This window comes from Chanodichthys erythropterus, chromosome 6 (assembly GCF_024489055.1).
Source record: "Chanodichthys erythropterus isolate Z2021 chromosome 6, ASM2448905v1, whole genome shotgun sequence".
In the NCBI taxonomy this organism is placed as follows: domain Eukaryota; kingdom Metazoa; phylum Chordata; class Actinopteri; order Cypriniformes; family Xenocyprididae; genus Chanodichthys; species Chanodichthys erythropterus.
Genome location: NC_090226.1, coordinates 10,561,653 through 10,585,416, shown reverse-complemented (window position 1 = coordinate 10,585,416; position 23,764 = coordinate 10,561,653). Strand labels below are relative to the sequence as shown.

The following is a 23,764-nucleotide window of genomic DNA, read 5'->3' as shown; positions in this document are numbered from 1 at the left end:
TCATGCTTTTCATCTCCAGAAAGATCTTTCTTCCTCCCCATATTGCATGAGAACTGTGACTTGCTTAATAATGTGGAACAACCTCTAAGTAGGGTTTCCATAGATCTGGCAAATTATTTTGTCTGAGATTGATACCAGTTATCTAAAAAAACATGGATAAATAAACGAACAAACATTTTCTTAGAAAAACTAAAATCTGAATGTTTATTGTACAGAACTCTTACTGATTTGTCTCTTGCATAATAATTTGGAATGCAGTGTATTTCATGCTAATATGTGCATGGATACCAGCACTGCTGTTTACAAGAATCAAACACAGTGGTCGTTTTTTTTAACGTTTTTATTCCAGTAACAGTGAATTGACAAACATATGAGACTACATTTTATTAGTATTAAAAAAAATCCTACAAATTCAGTGCATTTGGGACACAAATGAAAACTTCAAGTAGTTACTTCATATGGATGCACAATGAACAATTTGTATTATTCATGTTAAATTTAACTCACATTTACTTACAACTTCAATATCCAAACAATGAATGACTATTGTTACGCTACAGATATTATATTCAGTGTGATATTATGGCCTTCATAAATGTTTTACATTATAATGCAAATAAAAAACAATTTAACAGTTTGAACAAAAAGTTTGCAGTACCAGGACAAATTACACATTTCTTACATTCATAATGTTGCATGGTATGAAAAATGCATGATGACAAAGTAGTGAGGAATTGAAAAATAAATCATTTAACTATATTATTCAGTAGCTGAAGAAGTTTAGTTTATTTGCTGTCATCAAAACAGCTTAAAACCAACCTAAGGTGGTTTGCTGGTCTACGCTGGTTCAGATGGGCTCCAATTTAAGCCAAGCTGGTGTTTAAACGTAAGAGTTTTATACATTAATGAATTTATTATTTATTTGCTTCTTCATTTGTAACAAAAACAACTTCAATCTATTCCCTTAAACACAATATAATGTGCATCTGGCACAATTCCCAATGGAAGACTATTGAATATGTTAAATGTGGAACAAAGAATGAGGGGAACCAACTGCAGCCTGCAGATGGAACTGCGATATTACACAAAATATCGGCAGTGAATGCCCTTCAACAAGATCAAATAAACATCAAAAGCTTCACAAGATTCACAACTTTCCTGCAATTAGTGGTGCTTGTATCTTTCTACTACCAGCTGCTAATGAACTTGCTTGTTAAGTAATGGTGATTTAAGCAGAAGTTTCATAATGACTGCCATATGGTGAAAATATTTTCAGGTTGTGTCTATAAGAAAAATTCACCATCACAAAAATTTAGGCTGTCAAGTGTTTTGAAATCCATTTCACAAGCTTTTAACACTCGCACAGCACTGACCTGCCCAGCCTTGACTTTCAACTGAGAATCATACGTTCTTATTATCAAGAGTCAAAGGGTGAAAGTATTCTCTGAGTGACTGCACAAAAGCATGGAATCCTCTTTCACTTTGCTTCTCATTTTCCACTGATATGATTTTTTCAGACACGGGGGAATACAAAAAAAAAAAAAAAATCCCTAGCAGCTCTGTGGCCTGGTAAACTCCAAAGAACATGATTCACTGAAGGTCGACCAGACTGAGGCCCTCAAGGAAATGTTCTGTCTGAATAGTTTAGGCCATGATTATGGTAGTCTGAGATTAAATACATGGATCAGCATTCTGAAATACCTTCCAAGTACTGTACAGGTACAGTACGAGTGACAGAAGAACTACTAACTGAGAATTTATCACTATGAGCCTTTGAGTTATGGGATATATTTCAAAGGAGGATCTGGATTTCCAGAGATCGCAAGATCAATTAATATCGGAGATATTCTTTTTCTGGAAAAATGAGTCCCGAGCATCACATATTTTGTACCACACATCCCCAATGAAAAGGTATAGACCACCCCAAAATAAAAAAGAAATTCTGTCATTTACTCATTCTCAAGTTGTTCCTTACCCATATTACTTTGTTCCTTCTGAATATCCTGATTGCCATTTTTCAGTATAATAAAAATTAATGAGGACTGGAGCTGTCAGGCTCCAAAAATGACAAAAAAAAAAAAGCATCAAAAAACGAAGATCGCCGATAGCTTTGTGTGAAGAAACAGATCAAAATTTACATCATTCTTCACCAAAAATCTCGATCTGAAAACCGCTCTTCTGAATCTGATTTTTTTCAATGAATCAGCTGAGCCAGCCATAAAATTGGTCTGGATGATTTGTATTGAGGATAACAGACTCAATGATCCTGTTAAACTGATCCACTTGAGAGAAAAATTACCAGTGAATTAATGCCTTAGTATTCATCACACAAATGTATTGTCTGACTTAGAAAACTTAAAAGGATGAGTTGAATGACCAGTTTAATGATGCTTTGTATCTTTTTTTTTGAAGCTTAAAATATTAGTTCACCCAAAAATGAAATTTCTGTCATTAAGTACTCACCCTCATGTCGTCCCAAATATATTTTAACAGTGTCTTAAATATCTTCTGGACCTCAAAAGGTGCAATGACATTGCTGCCTATTGTATGTGCAGTTCAGAAACCCTCATTTTCTTCAAAAATATCTTAATTTGTGTTCTGAAGATGAACGAAGGTCTTACGGGTTTGGGACGACATGAGGGCAAGTACTTAATTACATACATTTCATTTCTATAGTGAACTAACCCTTTAAAATCTCCAGTTTCCATTTATTGTAATGGCATTAAAAAGAGTCACCAGCACATCACCACCAGTACAATAAATCATTCAGGTGTAGAATGACATGAGGGTGAGTAAATGATGACAAAATTTTAATTTCACTTTTCCTTCAACATAATTCCAGCTCAAACAGTGAGAGGAAGCTGCCAGATCATAAGTGTGTTTTCTGCGGTGGCCGCCATCGAACCCTCCTTCAGTCGACGGAAGCCCTTCCCACCTGAGATAACTGCAGCTGAGGTAACCCTGTCCCGCCTCACGCCTTCTCTCTCGCAGGGCCGACCCCTGACCCACATGTCTGGATCGTCACTGAGTTCATAAATAGAGCCATCTTCCATGCTGTGTTCCAAAGATTCTAAAGACGAGTCTGAGGCTTCGTCCCCTCGTGCGGTTAACGGACGCCCAGGCAACCCTGAGGTTGAGCGGAGGCGGTACTGTAGCAACACGCCCCGCCCCTTCCCTTTGCCATCCACATGGGTGGAAATACTGGGCTGCTGGAGAGATTCCTGAGAGGATGAATCACTCCGGTCCTCCACTCCACAGGCTGAATCATGCCCCTCCACCATAGAATCCCGCTTCAGAAGTTCAGGAGACAAAGTGCTGGAAAATGCAACTAAGAAATCCACAGGCCCACAGTGTGCATTAAGGGACATCATCCCCTTACCTGTGCCACATTAAAACACAGCTTTAATCAGCTTTAAATGGTAATAAAAACCTTAAACCTTATTTGATTTACATTATTACACATTTAAATGCATATTACATACCGAAATTACTTTGAGTTAAAGGAATAGTTCAGAAAATTGGTCATTATACTCTTCATTTTTATTTTTTTTTCTTCTTTCAAAAACATTAAAGGGATAGTTCACCCAAAAAAAAAAAATTATCCCATGATTTATTCACCCTCAAGCCATCCTAGGTCTTCTCTTTCAGACGAACACAATCTGAGATACATTTAAAAATATCCAAAGTTTTCCAAGGATTGCGAATGGAAAAAAAAAAAAAACACCCATCTATAAAAAAATAAATCCATACATCTCCACGGGGTTAATAAAGGCCTTCTGAAGTGAATCAATGCATTTATGTAAGAACCTTATTTAAGACTTTATAAAGTAAAATAAGCTTCCGGTGTTAAAGGTGCAATATGTAAAATTTTCTCTCCGCTAGAGGTCGCTAGAGGCCTGTTAAAAACAAAGGCGTAGCTTGATGATGCCAAGTTTGAGTGCGGAATCTTGGGACATGTGCTCTTCACATCACACACCGGTGGAAATATTCGGGATAGGACTCGCGAAGAAATCATGTTCATGGATGCGATTAACGTTAATGTATTCTGAAGCAGAGCAGGACCGAGCGTTGTGGGAGCTGAACGAGGCTGCTGGAGCGATTGCGCAACACACGAGCAGCAGAACTTTTATTATGTCACAGTCGCCGGCACTGCTTCCGGTCATGAGTATGAGGTAACGCAGCTCTGTTTATCATATTAGATACATTTGAGTGTGTTGAAAGTGATGTTATGACGTTACTCTAAGTGTTTGCTCGGCAGCTGCTCTGAGACACTTGTTGCACACTGCAGTAAGATAGATTGATTTTAGAATACCATATTAAATGCTGGATGCTTGTGTTGATAAATGGCATGGAATTAATTTTAAAACATATTGTATGATGGAGAAAATGCTGTATTACTGTTACTAAAAATAAAGCTGCATCTGATTATGCTATGTTAGCTACTTCACAAAAATTGTGAAGTAGCTACTACTCGCAAAATAATCAAGAAAATTAGATTTAAACAATAAGACTAAACCTATTGAGCAATAATTAGTTTTTCTGTCTATAAATATATTAAAACAGTTGTTCCCCAGTTGTCTATTAAAACATGTAATACATTAAAGTGTCTTTGGTGTTTCTATGGTTTCTACAAAATAAAACCGGAAACCGAGGGTAACGCGGGTATGACGCCATTGACAGGCGACTCCTCACACGTACTGGAGCCTTGGTTAAAATTGCAATTTTCTAACAATTTACAAATAGTTGCAAACATTTGGCATATTGTAAGTACTCAGGTGAACAAAACATATAACACTGGCCTAGTGGTTTTTGGATATTTTACTGCAAAATTCTTACATATTGCACCTTTAAGGCTTTTTGGACGTACGTCGAATGTGCATGGCTGTCAAGCCGAAAGCTTGTTATTTTACTATTTTAAGATAAATATTCATATTCACCTAGGATGGCTTGGGGGTGAGAAAATCATGGAATAATTTTCAGTTTTGGGTGAACTATCTTTTTAAATAAATCTTACCGACCCCAAACTTATTTTAAAGTCCCTGTAAAGTCAATTCTGAGAATTCTTTCTAAACACTTTATAAATGTTACAAATGTATTGCTAAAACACATTACAAAGTGTGTGAATTGAGTAATGCTTAATTGTGAAGTTAGAGCGTTAAACAGTTTTTCACCAAGTCTCTGCTCAGGATTTTTTGGGCGGAGCTAAAACGGGGGTCTAATGACGCACATCGTCCCCTGAGCATAGCCCCTCCCCTAACACTATATAACTGTCGATGACGCACCGAGCGTGGCGCCGCCTCTACAGCGGTTCACTCGCTGTGTCTCGAGCCTATGGTCTCGAGTGTCATTACAGTCATACAGCCCTTTGTACATTTAGCTAGTAATGCCTTCGTCACGCAAATGCATATAACATGGTTGTTATAATATACAATACAGCTCGGTTTTCTTATTTCCTCCCGTCTCGCGGCACCGTCATTTGTCGACTCGAAAACAGTTTGGCAGTAGGCTACGTGCCCACCAATGAGTGTAAGTTACAGAGTTTGCGTATGTTATAATTAGTAGGTAGTCCACAGTAACTCTACTAAAATGTGCAACCCTCTAACGTGATTCTTTTGTTTATATGCATCAGTATGTTTGACTCATTAGACAAGTAAGTTGAGACGGCAGCTCTGGCGAGTGGGTGTGGTTTCAGCGCCGACAGCGGACACGCCCCCAGCGTTTGAGAGCAGAGAGCGCTGCCTATTTTTTCGAGATTTTGATAACTTATTTCATTTACTTGCAGATTTTTTTAATCATTCAAATTTGGCTGGGTGGTTAATAACACATTTTTCTGTGGTGTGAAAAGCTCAAAACACATACTTTAAAATGAGTTTACAGGGACTTTAAGTTGCTTTTCATGATCATCTTCCCGTTCAAGCTGGCATATTGAAAAGACTTTTAAATATTCTTCAAAATGATCCTTTTGTGTTACACAGAAAAAAGCAAACAGGTTTGGAACAACATGGTGTTGAGTAAATAATGACCAAAGTGACCAATGACCAATTTTGCGGTGAACTATTCTTTTAACAAAGAGTTAACTATTTGAATCAGTACATAATTGTCCTATCATTGTAGAGGAGACCTTCCAAAAGGACTAAAGGCGGTTATGTATCATGAAGAGCCACCATCTGTGTACCTGTAATTTTGGGGATGCCCTCCAGCTTGGGCACAGGCAGGGTGATGATAATGCCCTGGGCAGTTCCCACCCATAGCAGCCCCTGGCAAACCAGCAGGCTGGTAACTCTCATGCTCTTTTGACCTTCAAAAGAAAAAGAAAAAAAATACAGGTATCACCATAACTGAGAAACATTCTTTATATCTATGCAGTATGATACTGTTTTCGAAAAGAACAAACTGTGCTAAAGAATATTACAAAAAAGAGCGTTTTTGCATTTGGCTCCTAAACTCTGGAATAGCCTGATTTTACATCAACAATCATCTTTTCTGTGGAGACCCAGCACACTGCTGATTACCCCCGCTCACAGTGCTTTTCTCATCAGCTTTATTGAACTGGTCAATTATAACAGTGTGCAGGTATAACAACATTTAGATTGCCGTTTAGACAAAAAGTAACATGGTACATTTAAATGACTTTATTTACAATACCCAAATCCCTGACCCTCAGACATCTTCAGACATCATAAAGCAGCCACAGTATAATTAATTCAAAGAAGAACAGCACAGAGGGGCTTCAGCAAGCATAGATGGGGGTCGCATGCTTGAATTATGGTGCTTACTTTGCATGAATGATCTGTGGCTAATTGATTAATTTTCACTGCATGCTGTCTGTAGGTTGCTATAGAACTGGGACAGTATTTGGATAATGTGTAAATGAAGCATTTTCAGTATATTGTATGTAATTAGTCACAAGGAAATCACTGAAGGTCATGAAAAAACGTTAGCAAATGCACTGCATTAGGAAGAACTCATTCGTAGAAATGTCAGCTGTCCAGTTCTGCAGAACATTCACCTATTATACATTATTTTTCTGTGCAAGAGGGATCACCTTAATAATAGATTGTCAAATAAATCTGAAGCTCTACAGTAATGCATATGAATTCATGAATGCTGAAAACATAAGATGCTGAGGTTTGGGGAAAAAAATGCATATTGCATATTTTATTAGATGTCCTTGTAGTTGACGCATAATGCGTACTACAACTCTTTTGTGCATCACAATTATTTTAATTTTAATTTAAAATGTAAGGGTTAATCCATTATAATTGTATTATAATCAAAGATGAATTAACAATAGTATATTTATGAAAAATTAACATTAACCTAGATTAATAAATGCTGTAAAAATAAATTAATTGAATATAAATTGTTAACTCATGATGCTGAATGCATTAAATAATGTTAACAAGTTGTTGTTATCATATAAATATATATAGGAAAGTGTACATCTTAAGTTACTCATCACAGTTCTTTTCAATGCATTCGATTTCATTTAAAAATTCCATGTAGTCTTTCAATTAATATAAAATAATAAAAGTTGCATGCTTAATATAAAAATTATTTGAGATTGTTACACTGCAATTCGCACTTATTTATAATGGTTATTATTATTATTATTATTTCATGTCAAGTACATTAGTTTAGCTCATCTTAATTTTTTTCTTTTATTATTATTATTTTCACTATGTGTGTTTTTCTTCATATATTATACATTATACATACATCAGACTTATCTTCTGTACAGAACAGCGGTCAACAATTGTGTTTATTTGTGCTTTATAAATAAAGAAATGAAACTAATTACAATATAAAGTTATTGGCAGTTTATAAAATAAAATTAAATATATCAATTATTATATTACATTATATATTAAAACTGAAAATAAAACTTTCAATGATTCTCTTCTGTACAATATCATCTTTCCCACTTATTAGAGTGGAAGGATTCAGCCTCAGTGCGTTAAAGAGATTTCTGGCTTGCTTATCATGTTCTAGCGGAGGAGAAACTGCAGAATAATCGGTTGACTTTAAGATAATAATTAATTCATCACCCCTCACTTGTGAACAAACCTGTGGGATTAGCAGACCATTGATCTGTAATAACTATATCAGTCTTCCTATGTGTGATGTGTACAGATTAGCATATTCAGGAAAACCAACGGGATGTTCTGTGGGCCAAGAGTAAAAAAGGGGAAGAAGGCATCTGCCAAAGCTTATTTTCACTTTTGTGCTCCGTGGACTGTAAACCCTCCGACATAACACGGAATCGTAGCGTTACCTCACCTAACATGAACTACATATTTAAACACAGTTAGCTGCGCAAGTTTGACAACAGCCTCGGGGTTGCAGGACCTTCGCAGACGTCCTCGCCACAATACTCGCCTTTATTCCTTCACATGTCTTCTGAAATACAGTTGTAACTTTGATCAAAAGCTTTGATATTCTTGTTTTTTGACAAAAAAAAACAAAAAAAAAAACAACTGAGCTATATCTTATTTATTTATTTATTTTTAATTAGATGCTGCTGTAGCAACACAACAGTTGACATTAACTTGCTCTGGCCAGTTCCTGAAGTCTGCAACACCACTTTGCTTTTATTTTTCTCCTTCTCCTTTCTATTCCACTTGATCGCAATTGCCTGTGACAACTGGAGAATCGTAGCTTTTTTTAGCTAAACGTGGACAATCGCTTCCAAGTGAAATCAAACATTATTAGACAGTCTGAAAGGAGTTATTCTGCTCTGGAGGATTCTGTGAGCTACTGGAGCGATGCCGCCCAGATCTTCTCTTTATATAGCCTGATGTTTGGAGCTGAATTGCTGAACTAAAGCGAGTTTGCTGCGTGGATATGTAAGCAATATTTATAAACTAAACTTTTTGGTTTCCTTGCTGAATGTTTACATGCGCTACCTTTCACAGAAAGGTAGTGAAGACTCTGGTTTTGGCTTATACACATTTCATCTAGCAGTAAAGGAGGGATGAAGTGCAAAGAATTTGGTGAACTGAAGATTTAAGAGTACCCAAGAGAGATTAAGAAGCTAAAGGTGAGTTTTCATAGGTAGAAAAAAGTGGATGTAGACTAATTTAAGGCCAGCTGCACAAAGAAAAGGCACAATGGCAAAACGTTGGCACATTACCAACATGCCACGGCTGCTGGAGTCATGACAAGAGCGTTGCCATGGCAACATTTCGAATGGAAAGCTTTGTCTATGCCATTGTGACTTTTCCTGCCTGTAACCCCGCAGCTCCATTACTGCTCTGCGGGGTCTTAAGTTAGCTACTTATTCATGGTCTCTCCCTGGAGAGCCAGCCTACAGGAACCATTCCAAAAAGAACTTCTCCGTTATTACCTTTTTATCTTGAGAAGAGTGGTTCAAAAAAAAGATGGAAACAAGCGTTGATCAAGCATGTGTGAAAGCATAAAAAATGTCTATATTCAAATGAATGGAGATTCACAGGAGGGATACTCACTGGGGTTGTAAAACGACGAGGGTGTGGAAATGTTGATCTCCTGCAGGTGTTCCAGCGTTTCCGTGTGGAACAAGCGTATGGAGGAACCTTCTGAAAAGGCCATCCATACGCCCCCTCCAGCTCGCACCATGTGGGCCACGCTCACCATCGGGTCCTGATGGACCTCAAATCTCTAAGACAGAACAGAGGACAAAGAGATTGGAATTAACTAAATTCATATCGATACAGGTCAAGTGGGACATTTTCTTTGTTGACATGCCAGATTGCTCACATAAAACCTTTTTAAATAGCTGAAGATGTCTGCTACACTACTGAGAGGAAAAAAGAAGAAATATTAAAGGGATAGTTCATGCCCTCATTTCGTTTCAAACCTGTATGAGTTTCTTTCTTCAGAGGAATACAAAGGGACATGTTTTTTTCCCCATTGTAAAGACAAAATAAATAAATAAATAGTTTTTCAAAATATCTTCTTTTGTGTTTCTCAGAAGAAATCATACAGGTTTGGAACAGCATGAGGATCAGAACAACAATTTTCCTATTTGGGTGAACTATCAAAACTCGAGTGTCACACTTTACCTGTAGTCACCCAATTAACTCAATGCATGAATTGATTTAGACAAAGACATAATTGTGATAATGGAAATACATAAATTAAATTCACAAAATTTTCATGTTAACATACAGTATAAAATTGTCATTATGACAATTTTGACAATTCAAATTGTGTAAGACATTTTTATGGATTTTGCAAGTCGTCCTTACAAACATTTTGCTAAACTGTCGACACTGGAACATTTTCGTTTGAATCCTGAAGTCCCATTATGCATTTGAGTTAAATTTATTCAATGGGAATTTAGCAAATTCTCATTCCAAAAGGATGATACATGCCATATTATCTTGAATATAAAATTCACATTTAAAGGGTTAGTTCAACCAAAAATGAAAATTCTGTCATTTATTACTTACCCTCATGCCGTTCCACACCCGTAAAATCTTTGTTAATCTTCGCAACACAAATGGCTCAGTGAGGCCTCCATAGGGAGCAATGACACTTTTTTTTAGTACATGTACTTAGTAAATGTACTTTTTTTAGTACATTAATGGATCTTGAGAGAGGAAATGTCATTGCTCCCTATGAAGGCCTTTCAACTAAAATATCTTAATTTGTGTTCCGAAAGGTCTTACGGGTGTGGAACGGCATTAGGGTAAGTATTAAAGGACAGAATTTTCATTTTTGGGTGAACTAACCCTTTAAATTGAACCAAATTCTGTGCAAAGCAAGAAAAAAAATATATTAATGCTATGTAACAGAAACGTGTAACTACCTAACCTATGTTGTATTTAAGAAGTTTGACCAACAACATATAAACATGACATTAAGACTCCCCTCATAATAATGGTAATTCATTTCAGACTGCAGTCATGTAGCTTTGCTAATGGGCTGAAAGGTGGACTGGAGAACCCAATACCAATGAGAATCAACAAGCAGAAAAGATTGGAACAGAACTCAATAAGGCATGACAAAAACAAGCAGTTACAAAACTTCATCTCCGTTTACTTCTCATTTGCTGTCTCTTCTCCATTACCTCACATACTGAAAATTGAACTATAATGACAAAGAGTCCATTGCAAATGTATCTTGTTTTTATTTTCCCCTTTTATTCTCAATACAGTACATCTGTAATGTCTTTCTCACACTCAAGCAGTTTGAAAATCAGAACAATGAGCATTCAGCCATTCAAGGTGGCATGAGAGAGTGAAAATCTTACATTTATTTATATATTTATATATTATATATGTGCCTATGACGAGCAGGGCGGGCGAGAGCCGTGAGGGAACGGCCTCGAGTCTCTCACGGAGGAGCTCCAGAGGCATAAAAGGAGGAGCGACTACAGTGAAGGACGAGAGAGGACCAGGCCTGGACTTTATTTTATGTTTATTATGTTTGTGTGGCCGGCAGACGTCCGCGAGGGTCTGTCGGCATTACTTTCGTTTTGTTCTTTGTTTATTTTACATTAAAGTTTTGTTGAATGTTCGCCGGTTCCCGCCTCCTTCTTCCCACGTCTACTGACCTCGTTACAGTGCCCTATTTTCAAGGTGTGATTTGTGAAAAAACCAGAGGGGGGGATGTTTTGAAAAGGTTTTTTTTTTTTTTGTTAAAAACCACAGTGGAACTACATACTATTTTTGGTATATAATCTTAAATCTTCTGATTTAACCTTGAGATTTGAAGTATTAGATAGCTTAGATATTTGCACCACTATCTACAATGACACTAATAATTCTTCATTTCTGATAGAAATGCAAAATCAATCGGTAGCTATTAATAGAATAACGAGACACAAACCTCTACATTCAATCGCGTTTGGGCCCACAGTGCATGCAAACTTTAAGTCCAAAAGTGCGCACATTTGTAGAAATACACGTTTACCTCATATTTCATTAGATAGAATATAATATTATAAGAATATAAGGCCGTACACAGGGTTTCATACCGAGGTCAGAAAATGTTGCTTGCTAGGGGGTTACGGGGGCATGCTCCCCCGAAACTTCCGTGGTGTACATATGTGCAGTTTTAAGATGTTTTAAGGCCAACAAATTGGATAACAATTTAAAACCATGTCAACAAATAAATGCACAAACAGTTTTGAGGATATTTCATGACTTAACTTACAACAGAACAACGCTGGTCATTGCTCCTAGTTTCTTTTGCGCTTTATTTAAGCTATAATAAAGTAATTATGCAGCGCGCGCCAGCGCATTGGGGCATGCAATTCTTGAGTGTGAGCCAAGAGCATAGTGTAAAGGCTGTTGGACAGTCATGTTCATTTTTCAGAGTTTTACCCACATAGCCTGACAACATCTCATCTGACCGCAGTTCACTGTTGTTCAACTGAAGCTCCCTCGTCGTCACCTAACGTTACCTTTTCCGCGCTCGTTTGATTGGCGCCTGGCGCTGAGGCGAAGCCAGAATGCGTGCCTGAAATGTGTCCAGTTTGTTGTGGTCGTAAAGAGACAGTTCTATATAAACGCAGCGTTTTACTTGATGTTTTTTGGTATTTTATATGCTCTGTTGGTGGTTTGAGAAGTAGCATTACCCGGGAGGTTTTTTTTTAAATAATTCAGCAGAGGCAGGGATACATAGACCAGAAGGGGGGAAATCCCCCCCGTCCCCCCTACAAATCGCACCCTGCCTATTTCATATTATTGCTTGAAGATCATGCTCAGAATATGGTGCAGGTCATTTTCTCCACACTGGAAGATCCAAAAATAAAGAATTCTCTCTAATGATGAGCCACCAAAATGACCAGCAATTTAAGGCTCTTTATATCATTTTATTCTCTTGAGCACACCGTGTACCTGCACAAAGTCCAAACTTTCTGTTTGAAAAATAGTTCAGAGCTGATTTATGGTGTTCTGTATTACCAGACACACAAAAACAATGAAAGTGGATCTCAAAAGCAGCCACTGAGGTGGAAGAGGGCATTCACATCTTCACATTTCTCCCTTCCCTGGTCGTGTTCCTGCACTGATCCCTGCAAAACACCACAGGGCTCCATTAAAGGCAAAACCTGAGTACTTAGATTGCGCTGCTCCTGGGAAACCCTGGATTTTAGCCTGTGGCCTTTTTTAGCCTGTATTCTGGTCAACCTCCATCGAAAGATCTTCAGCTGAGCAACAGATACCTCATCCAGAGATTAAGCTGGGGGTCCCTTTCTGGTCAAGATTTTTATTAAAGGGATAGCTCACCCGAAAAGGAACAGTCAATTTAAACACTCTCATGTCATTTCAAATTTGTATGACTATTTCTCTGTAGGACACAAAAGAAAAAGTGTTTGTGTGTCCATGAAAGTCAGTGACGTCCAGTGTTGTTTTGGAGCACTTTGACTTTCATTGTATGGACAAAAACATGAAACATGAAATATTCTTCAAAAAAATTATTTTAACATTTATCATTGCAAAATGTCACATTGATTTTGTTTTCCATAGAAGAAAGAAAATCAAGTAAAAGATGAAATCAATGCTTGCCCCACCTGTTTCTTATTCCTTTATGAATTTAATGAATTGTTGCACCAGTCGAATGAACGACTACAGTCAAAACTCCATTACACAGTGGAAATATTATCAATCTCAAAACAAACTGAAGGGAAGCTTAGCGTAAATAAGATAAAGCAAAACTACAAATAGACTATGACATGCTAAGACAAGCAGATCTGTTCAGTAATGCAGTTAGAGCTGCCCGATGTGCTTAGTTCTGTAAATTGGTCTCTAGGAGCTTGAAGGGCTCAATTCTCAACTGTGATGATTTTGCAGCTTTTCTAAGAGATAAGATATCTATAAACTGAGAGACACTTAGGAATGAAATAACCATAGAACTCATTTGACCAGAGGACCTACTACCATGTTTAAAAGAGTCTTTATTAACATTTTACCCAGCTCAATGTTAAGGCCCCAAAGGGCCACTGGTATAACTGCCTCTTAAGTACTACTCAGAAATATAGACTGGTATAAATGAAATCTTCGTTCTAGACAGTAGTGCTAACTCATTTAAATCCTTAGTTAAAGTTATGGAAATGGAAGTTCATCCTTTGATGCTTTAGATGCCACTAGTCTAACTGAAAAACTGTTGAGGTGGATTTACTTCTTGGAGTTTTAAGTTGGTTTAGAGTGACTAAAATTTTGATTTAATGGACATTTCTCCATATATTTTATATATATATATATATATATATATATATATATATATATATATATATATATATATATATATATATATATATATATATATATATATATATATATACACACACACACGTGTCCCTATTTAATTTTATTGCTAGAAGACCATGCTTAGATATGGTGCAGGTCATTTTGTCTGTATTGGAAAATCCCAAAATGCTGCAATAATTCTCTCTAAAGATAAGCCTAGGCATGTGACGGTATCAAATTTTCATGTTGCAATTAATTGATGAAGCTTTTATAACGGTATACGGTATTATCACGATATTAAAGGTCCCGTTTTTCGTGTTTTTTTTTGAAGCTTTGATTGTGTTTATAGTGTGCAATATAACGTGTTCATGTTTCGCGTGTAAAAAAAACAGTATTTTTCACATAATTTACTTATCTGTATACCGCTGTTTCCACTGTCATAAAAACGGGCTGATGACTTCCTTGTTCTATGAAGTTCCTCCTTCAGAAATACGTAATGAGTTCTGATTGTGCCAGCGGTTCCTGTGTTGTGATTCGACAGCAGCTTAGCGAACCTTGCCCGGAAAGGTCACGCCTCTTACCATAACTTGGAGATGCACGCGCTCAGTGTTATTGTAAACATGTCAATCAGCGTTTCGACGACATGGCGACAAACACACTCTACAAACGCAACTCTTGTGTATTCTTGTGGGCCGAGGTTAGTCAAAAAACTGTTTTAGTGACGTCATTAAAGAAGGAAGTAGAGGGATGTAGTCCAAACTGGCCGTTCGATGTAGGCGACTTCTGTTAAATAAAATATCTCACTTGGCATTGAACTTTGAGCTATAAAATTTTACAGAATTTATTAATACTCTAACAACAACATTACACACTAACTAAAGTTTGAAACATGGGATCAAGAAGAATGGGACCTTTAAAATAAGTTGCAAAACCATTTTTGTCATAGTTTAACAGGTTTAAGAACTCTTTTTGTAATAAAACAAAAACAACTCTGACTGAAATTTTCAAACAGATTAAAATGCAAAAGAATCAGGCTATAAAGAACAACAGTTAACACTTTACTCCATTTAATGCATTAGCTAAGATTGAGCAATAGCTACATTTGTTACAGAAAGTGTTATTTTTTTGTTAATGTTGGTTTAGAAACACAACTGATCATTGTTAGTTTTATCTCAGATCCATTAAATAAGTTATTTTGATTTTAGTAATGTTATTAAATAGTAACTAAGAAATTAACATTAATTAATAATAATTAATACTTAAGTATTTTAATTGTCAGTTTAGTGATAATGAATTAACATGTTAACTAATGAAGCTGTATGTTTTCAAAGTTTTACTAAACAATAACAAATTGTGATTACTGAATATCGGCACAAGTCTAGATAAGCCATAAAGAAATGTAAGGGCTTGTTCACACAGAACGTGTCTTTGCATCTAAAAATACAAGATGCAGCTCTCAGGAATGGTTTTTAAAAAAAGTGCAGCACAGAACGCGAGGGTCCCAAGCAATGTTCCCTCTAATTTTTTTTCTCGCTAAGCAAAACTTTTCTCTTTTGAGTGCAAAAACATACTTTATATCAGACCTGTACAATGAACGTAAACACACACACACAAAAAAAATGGTTTTATCATGCAACTGTAACTTTTAACTTTAAATGTGCCATTTTTATTTGACCCTTGATGTAACTTAGTGATTTATTAAATAATATGTTTGAAAACAAGCAGTTCAGTCACTAAATTAAGCACATTTTAGGTTACTTGAAATTTTTTCACATTGCTGTATTAACTGTACCAGTTTTTAACCAAGAAATTCTATTAAAAATAATTTCTGTCCTCCTGCAGGACAGTTCAATTCTTTCTAATAATATAATAAGAGCAGTTACAATGATGGTTTGGAACAACCATAATGTGTTTTTGTACAGTCAATTATTAGCAACAAACCGTGTTAAACCATCAAAATTACATGTTTATTGCTTATGAATTTCCCAGATTTTATATACCAGGAGGTTAAGATTTTTCGTGGCAAGGAGCCCTAAACAATCCCCTTGTGAGATAAATTTTTTTTATTAGGCTTACATTATAATATAATAAAATATAATAACATTTAAGTATTTAAACTGATATACAGTATTATATCAGTTTAAATGCTTCCATTTGTTTTAATATATTATAAAGGGAAAACAAACTGAAGCATTTAAACAAATCTGATAGCTAAATATCTTTAAGAAAAGTGAACATTAACTCTTTTATAGTTATCTAAACATCCCCGAAACCCACACAACCACCACACACAAAATCTATTTAAACGGAGGTAAATCACTGATGTATTTTGAGTTTGTAAGCTACACCTGTGGTGGGAGTGTGATTGTAAATGTCTCATAGTTTTGTTAGTATTCTGTGCCCATCATCCGTTATTTCCACCACTTTTCATTAAAACATGACGTTTTATTTCACATTTATTTTTGTTTCGCGTTGCCTCTCGTATTGAGGTATTTAGTCCGCAAACATGACAGTATTCTTACCGCGACTGATTTGGCTCAGGGCCAGCTCAATCGTTCTATTTCTATGAAACCTGTAAACCGCATTCACCGGTTCTAACTCTGTAGTGACAATAACTCTATAGCGGTTGTCCAGAGCACTGCAATTGTTTCTCATTTTAACCAGAAATGGATTTCCCCACACATGATTTTCATGTCTGTTCTCTGCGCGGCAATTATTTTTTCTGCACAGCCGCGGCTTCAGAAGTGCGCGGCCGCGCACACAGCTTACGGAATACGGAATAGACTTAAACTGCAATTCATTGACTGGCCGCTAGGGGCAGGCTCTAAAAGAGCAGAATCTCATTGAGCCCCATGTTAAAATGCCTAACTTTACAGCAGAAAGAAACATGTTTACAGGCTGGTACAAATTGTGGTTTTGGTCTATATAACTAATTTTGCCCTTTATTACTCATCCGTTTAAATTATATTAAGCTTTAAAGTTCTGCATAATTAAGTGCGCGGCCACTTGAGTGACAGGTGGATTGCCGCTGCTGTCACGTCACCTCAGCTCCACTCACGTTCCACCTCTTTGCCCATTTTCTGTAATCCGTGACGCATGGTGACGCACTCTCAAGATGGCAACGGCCAGCTTTAGGTTTCAAAATTGCTCTTCAGAAACCTACGGGTGATGTCACGGACACTACGTCCATATTTGTTTTTTTACAGTCAATGGTAAAAATTGAAATTCTTTTAACTTGACATGGCATCTTAAAAACGCGGAGCTCATGTGAGGCACTGCAAAAATCGTGAGACGCGAGCACAACAGTCATGCACGTCCTTCTAGTGCGTTTATATATAAAAACAATGGAAAAGTAGTGCATTGGAATAGAAAAACATGTTCTGTGTCAACGACACCTAATTCTTCTTTAGTATATAAGATTGTGACAAAAAAACAATTATGAGATAAATAATTAAAAGAAATTGTTCCAATTGTGAGAAATTATAAACTACAAAGTCAAATTATGAGATATAATGTCACATTTGTGTGAGATATAAAGAAAACACAGTGAGATAAAGTTACAATTATGACATACAGTATAAACTAATTCTGAAATATAAAGAGAAGGAAACAATACTGTTCTGTCTGAGCTTTCAGAAAAAAAAGTCCTTGCTATACTAAATGTTTCAAACACAGCAGCATGGCTGCTGATTAACACCAGAAGGGGAACACACATTACAGCAGTTTATAAGTCCCCTTATTGGCTTCAACTTGTAAAATTTATTTCAAAATGTTGTAATCCTTCATGGAGCTTATTCTAAATTGTCTCCTAACACTGGGATCCTTGTTTTATGGGGATCCAGCATTCACTGTCTATGGTTCTCTTGCACAAAAGTCTTCCAGAAAATCTCACGCAATCATTAAACCACATCTTTATTTATTTCATAAATTATATTAGAAAATGCATTTTCACTAATGGCTTTATTCATAATCTTTACTTTGATTTTGCTTGTAATCCGCATTTCTGCTAACCATTTTATTTTAAAATGTAAGCAACTGTTATAAAAGAACAACACAAGGATATTCAGTTCTACTAAACACAAAAGCAACTTCCAATGCAACCAAACATCTTTTATCTTTTCCTGCAATGCATAGCATTATTGTGCCTTCAAACTCACCATTCTACCAGTGGGTTCAAGGACCACACATCATGAAGGTTTCAATGACTCAGGAATCAGTTTCTTTGATTTCAAAGTGATTCACAGTGGAGCCACTGTCTCAGAAAACAATACACCCCCCTCCCAAGCACCTTTTAAAAGTCCACAGGGAACGAGGAGCCATTTCATGCCTGATCCTCTAATGAGGCATGAGGGAGCTGTGCTCCTTATCGAGGGTTTGCACGCAGCCCCCTGAGGTCTGTGGAGCTACCGAGGAGCCCTGAGAACTCTTACAAACAGCTAGTTCTCCTGTCTGGGGCTGAGGCAGATTAGTTGGAGGGGGTGAGGTGGGTGCAAGACACTGTTCTCTCCTCTGCACACTAGCGGACAGGGATTAGCACCTGTTTGCGTGCCCTTGCCAAAGGGAGCTTCTTTTGTTTGAGAGCAAGGGAGAAGACTGAAACTGCCTTTGATGTGTTTTCGCTTTTAATTGACTTGTCGGCAGTGCTTGCCTTTTCTCTCTTGTTCTCTCTATGTTTTTGTTTTATATTGCTTGGACTATTTCTTCAGAGACAAGCCACTAGAAGAATAATTCTATCAACTATTAAAACTGTTGTGATTTTATAGTTTGGGTAGGGCTGGACGATATGGCCAAAATTTATATCACTATATAATTTTTAATTTTGTTCGATACGATATAATTCCGATATCGATATGAACTATATAATAGCCTCAGAAAAACTGCCAAGAACGGCCACAACGTCTGAAAAATGAATTTGCCAAATCTATGAAATCTCTTCCTATAAAACTATATAATATTTAAGAATTAAAAACAGTACAAATAAATTTATGTTCAGCTTTTATTTGTATTTAGCCTTCAGACAAACATAAAAAATAAACATAAGACTCACTCACTTTTGTAATATTAATGTCTTTAACATTAAACTATAACGTAGGCTGATTTTATTATCCTTAATATAGATTAAAACAAAAGTGCTTCAGCCAAGATAAAGATTGTGAACAGTAAAAACAGAAAAAAAAACAGTGAGAAACAACAAAAACACATTGCTGGGGCAGGAACATTGTTGAGTGTTGATGACACTAGGGGTGCAATGGTTCAAATTGCTCATGGTTCGGTTCGTATCACGGTTTTAGGGTCACAGTTTTGGTAAAGTTCGGTATGTGCTATTAGCACGTACCGAAACCGTGACCCTAAAAATAAGATTACTGTCAAATAAAAATAAAGAAAATAAGAACAAACGATCAAACTACGACCCTAAAAACTGTTCTGCTCTTTCTAACGGCTGCGCCTCAAGTAAGTGAGAAATGTTGTAATGTTTATATCGAAATACCGGAAATGTGTTTAAAAATCATATCACCGTTATCGAAAAAAATTATATCACGATATATATTGATATTGAATTATTGTCCAGCCCTAAGTTTGGGGTCAGTAAGTTTTTTTTTAGTTAATACTTTTATTCAGAAAGGATGCTTTAAATTGATCAAAAGTGACCGTAAAAGACATTTATTTACAGTTACAGAAGTTCATCAAAGACTACATATCATGGTTTCAACAAAAATATAAAGCAGGACAACTGTTTTCAATATTGATAATAATAAATTATTCTTGAGCACCAAATCAGTATATTTATTTCTGAAGAATCATGAATGATTTCTGAAGAATAATTTGCGCCTCAATGGCTATTGAAAATCATAGCTTTGCCATCACTAGGGCTGGGCGATTATATTGCATGCGATTGTCACGCTTATTTCGTCAGTAAAGCCGGTTCCCTGATTACCGCTAAATCACCATCACCTGCTTTCAAATGGAGCGGCATTTAATAGACAGAGCCGTAGATCACTGACAAGCCACACAATATCGCGTTCATATCGCAGATGAATCGCCTTCGATAATGAATGCGATATTGCCATCAAAGGGATAAATTATATTTTCAAGTATATAAAAATAGAAAACTTTTTTTAATTTAAATCTTACAGATTCCAAAATAACCCTCAAAATAACTCAACACACAGCCATTAATTTCTAAACTGCTGGCCACAAAAGTTAGTACACCCCTAAGTGAAAATGTCCAAATTGGGCCCAAAGTGTCAATATTTTGTGTGGCCACCATTATTTTCTAGCACTGCCTTAACCCTCTTGGGCATGGAGTTCACCAGAGCTTCACAGGTTGCCACTGGAGTCCTCTTCCACTCGACATCACGGAGCATGACGACATCACGGAGCTGGTGGATGTTAGAGACCTTGTGCTCCTCCACCTTCCGTTTGAGGATGCCCCACAGATGCTCAATAGGGTTTGGAGACATGCTTGGCCACTCCATCACCTTTACCCTCAGCTTCTTTAGCAAGGCAGTGGTCGTCTTGGAGGTGTGTTTGGGGTCGTTATCATGTTGGAATACTGCCCTGCGGCCCAGTCTCCAAAGAGAGGGGATCATGCTCTGCTCATTCATGGTTCCCTCAATGAACTGTGGCTCCCCAGTGCCGGCAGCACTCATGCAACCCCAGACCATGACACTCCCACCACCATGCTTGACTGTAGGCAAGACACACTTGTCTTTGTACTCCTCACCTGGTTGCCGCCACACACGCTTGACACTATCTGAACCAAATAAGTTTATCTTGGTCTCATCAGACCACAGGACATGTTTCCAGTAATCCATGTCCTTAGTCTGCTTGTCTTCAGCAAACTGTTTGCGGGCTTTCTTCTGCATCATCTTTAGAAGAGGCTTCCTTCTGGGACGACAGCCATGCAGACCAATTTGATGCAGTGTGCGACGTATGGTCTGAGCACTGACAGGCTGACCCCCCACCCCTTCAACCTCTGCAGCAATGCTGGCAGCACTCATATGTCTATTTCCCAAACACAACCTCTGGATATGACGCCGAGCACGTACACACAACTTCTTTAGTCGACCATAGCGAGGCCTGTTCTGAGTGGAACCTGTCCTGTTAAACCGCTGTATGGTCTTTGCCACCGTGCTGCTGCTCAGTTTCAGGGTCTTGGTAATCTTCTTATAACCTATGCCATCATCTAGAGCAGTGGTCTCAAACTGCCGGCCCGCGGGCCTTTTACGGACCGCCTACCCCCTCTACCCGACCCGCAACTGATCATAAAAATAAAACATAATCCGGCCCGCTAGATTATTATTATTATTATTATTCTCTAGTTGCTACTTGTCTGATATGCAAAGAAAAAGTCGACGTTCTAAGGGGCATTCACATATCGCGTCACATAAGCGTTCTTCTTTCCAATGCGCTTTCGCTTCAGTGGCATCTGTCATTGCTATGCAACCATGAGCCACGCTCTCAATCGCTTCTATTATGAGCGCGCTTGCCTAAATTACAGTAAAAGCACTCGACTTTACGTCACAAGCACGGATTTAAACCATCAAAACGTGTCCAATGCAACCATTAAACGTTACCAATGCTCAAACGGCATCTTGGACAAATGTGTCTCAGCTGTGTGAACAAGCGCTGCAGGTGTCTGTCAAGAAACAGAAGAGTGTATTTGTTCAGTACAGTGTTGTTCAGTGCAAGATTTTAATGTTATTTAAGCTAACATAAAGTAAGGGAAAATACTTCCACTAGATGTTAAAAACTAATAATGTATGTAACAATGAAAGATTTTTATTTTTTGGCAGAATAAAGTTGATGTATAGCTCCAGTTTTTTTGTTTATTTCTGACCCCTCCATGCCACAAGTGTTGTTGGTTTTGTTTCTAAATTACTGATTTGTTTTATTCCATGCATCTTTTTGGATGTGAGAAGTTGCACCAGACTATTTCAATTAATATTAAAGTATTAGTAATATTATATTAGTTTATTAGTAGTATTATATTAGTAATAGTATTATATAATTATATTACACTCTAACAATGAGAGAGACACTGCTGTTTACATTTAGTATGGTAAATAAGATATTTATATTATAGGTATAATAAATATTTTATTAGGCCTAATGAAATTTGAAGTAAATGAGAAATAATGCAAAGGAAAGTAAATTTTCTGAAATGTTGTGCTTTCTTGCGCTTGAAGGTTAATATGGCTCTCCTATGAGGTGTCAATCACAGAAACCCCCCAAACCCCCCCCCCCGCCAATTTGAGTTCGAGACCCCTGATCTAGAGCAACAATTATTTTTTTCAGATCCTCAAAGAGTTCTTTGCCATGAGGTGCCATGTTGAACTTTCAGTGACCAGTATGAGAGAGTGAGAGCGATAACACCAAATTTAACACACCTGCTCCCCATTCACACCTGAGACCTTGTAACACTAACGAGTCACATGACACCGGGGAGAGTAAATGGCTAATTGGGCCTTAGGGATGTTCTCACTTTTGTGGCCAGTGGTTTAGACACTAATGGTTGTGTGTTGAGTTATTTCGAGGGGACAGCAAATTTACACTGTTATACAAGCTGTACACTCACTACTTTACATTGTAGCAAAGTTACATTGTAGCATTTCTTCAGTGTTGTCACATGAAAAGATACAATAAAATATTTACAAAAATGTGAGGGGTATACTCACTTCTGTGAGATACTGTACATGCACAGAACATCTGAGATATGCCTGGCATAAAAGCAACTAAATTAATAAAATGCAGACCATGTAAAGCACGCACATCCTAAGTTAATTTATCACAGCTGCTTGCTGAAATAACAATGATCATTTCACTTGAAACATCATGTTTGTGGTGAGATTAAATAAAGTATGTTTATCCACATACAGTACAGTACAGTAACATAGTGAGACAGTAAGTCATGCACATATTCACAAGAGATTCATGAGCAGATTTAAGCTCATGCAGTGACTTTTCAAATTTTCTTTTTTTCTACTGAACGTTAGTGATCATCATGTCAGAATCTAATTCACAATATCCAATTCTAACTAAATTGTTAATGTATGGACAGACAGAAATATCCATTTCTATCTAAATTGTTAATGGACGGAGGGATGGACGGAAATATCCATTTCTAACTAAATTGTTAATATATGGACGGACGGACAGAAATATCCATTTCTAACTAAGTTGTGGACGGACGGAAATATCCATTTCTAACTAAATTGTTGACGGACGGAAATATCCATTTCTAACTAAACTGTGGACGGACGGATGGAAATATCCATTTCTAACTAAATTGTGGACGGACAGACGGATGGACATATCCATTTCTAACTAAATTGTGGACGGACAGACGGATGGAAATATCCAATTCTAACTAAACTGTGGATGGACAGACGGATGGAAATATCCATTTCTAACTAAACTGTGGACGGACGGAAATATCCATTTCTAACCAAATTGTGGACAGAGAGATGGATGGAAATATCTAATTCTAACTAAATTGTGGACGGACGGACAGAAATATCCATTTCTAACAAAACTGTGGACGGATTGACAGAAATATCCATTTCTAACTAAATTATGGACAGACA

General features: G+C 37.0%; 1 protein-coding gene across 5 annotated transcripts in view; it reads right to left on the bottom strand.

Annotated features, from left to right (window-relative positions):
• Window positions 1-376: 376 nt before the first annotated feature.
• Window positions 377-23,764, bottom strand: part of arhgef10la (Rho guanine nucleotide exchange factor (GEF) 10-like a) — a 162,592-nt gene continuing 139,204 nt past the window's right edge. For all 5 annotated transcript variants that reach the window (XM_067388019.1, XM_067388020.1, XM_067388021.1 and 2 more), the window contains 3 exons: window positions 9,468-9,639; window positions 6,176-6,298; window positions 377-3,379 (listed from right to left, as the gene is read on the bottom strand). In XM_067388019.1, the coding sequence (XP_067244120.1) occupies window positions 2,844-3,379; window positions 6,176-6,298; window positions 9,468-9,639 (831 nt within the window). In that variant the 3' untranslated portion in view covers window positions 377-2,843. The remainder of the gene's footprint in view (window positions 3,380-6,175; window positions 6,299-9,467; window positions 9,640-23,764) is intronic.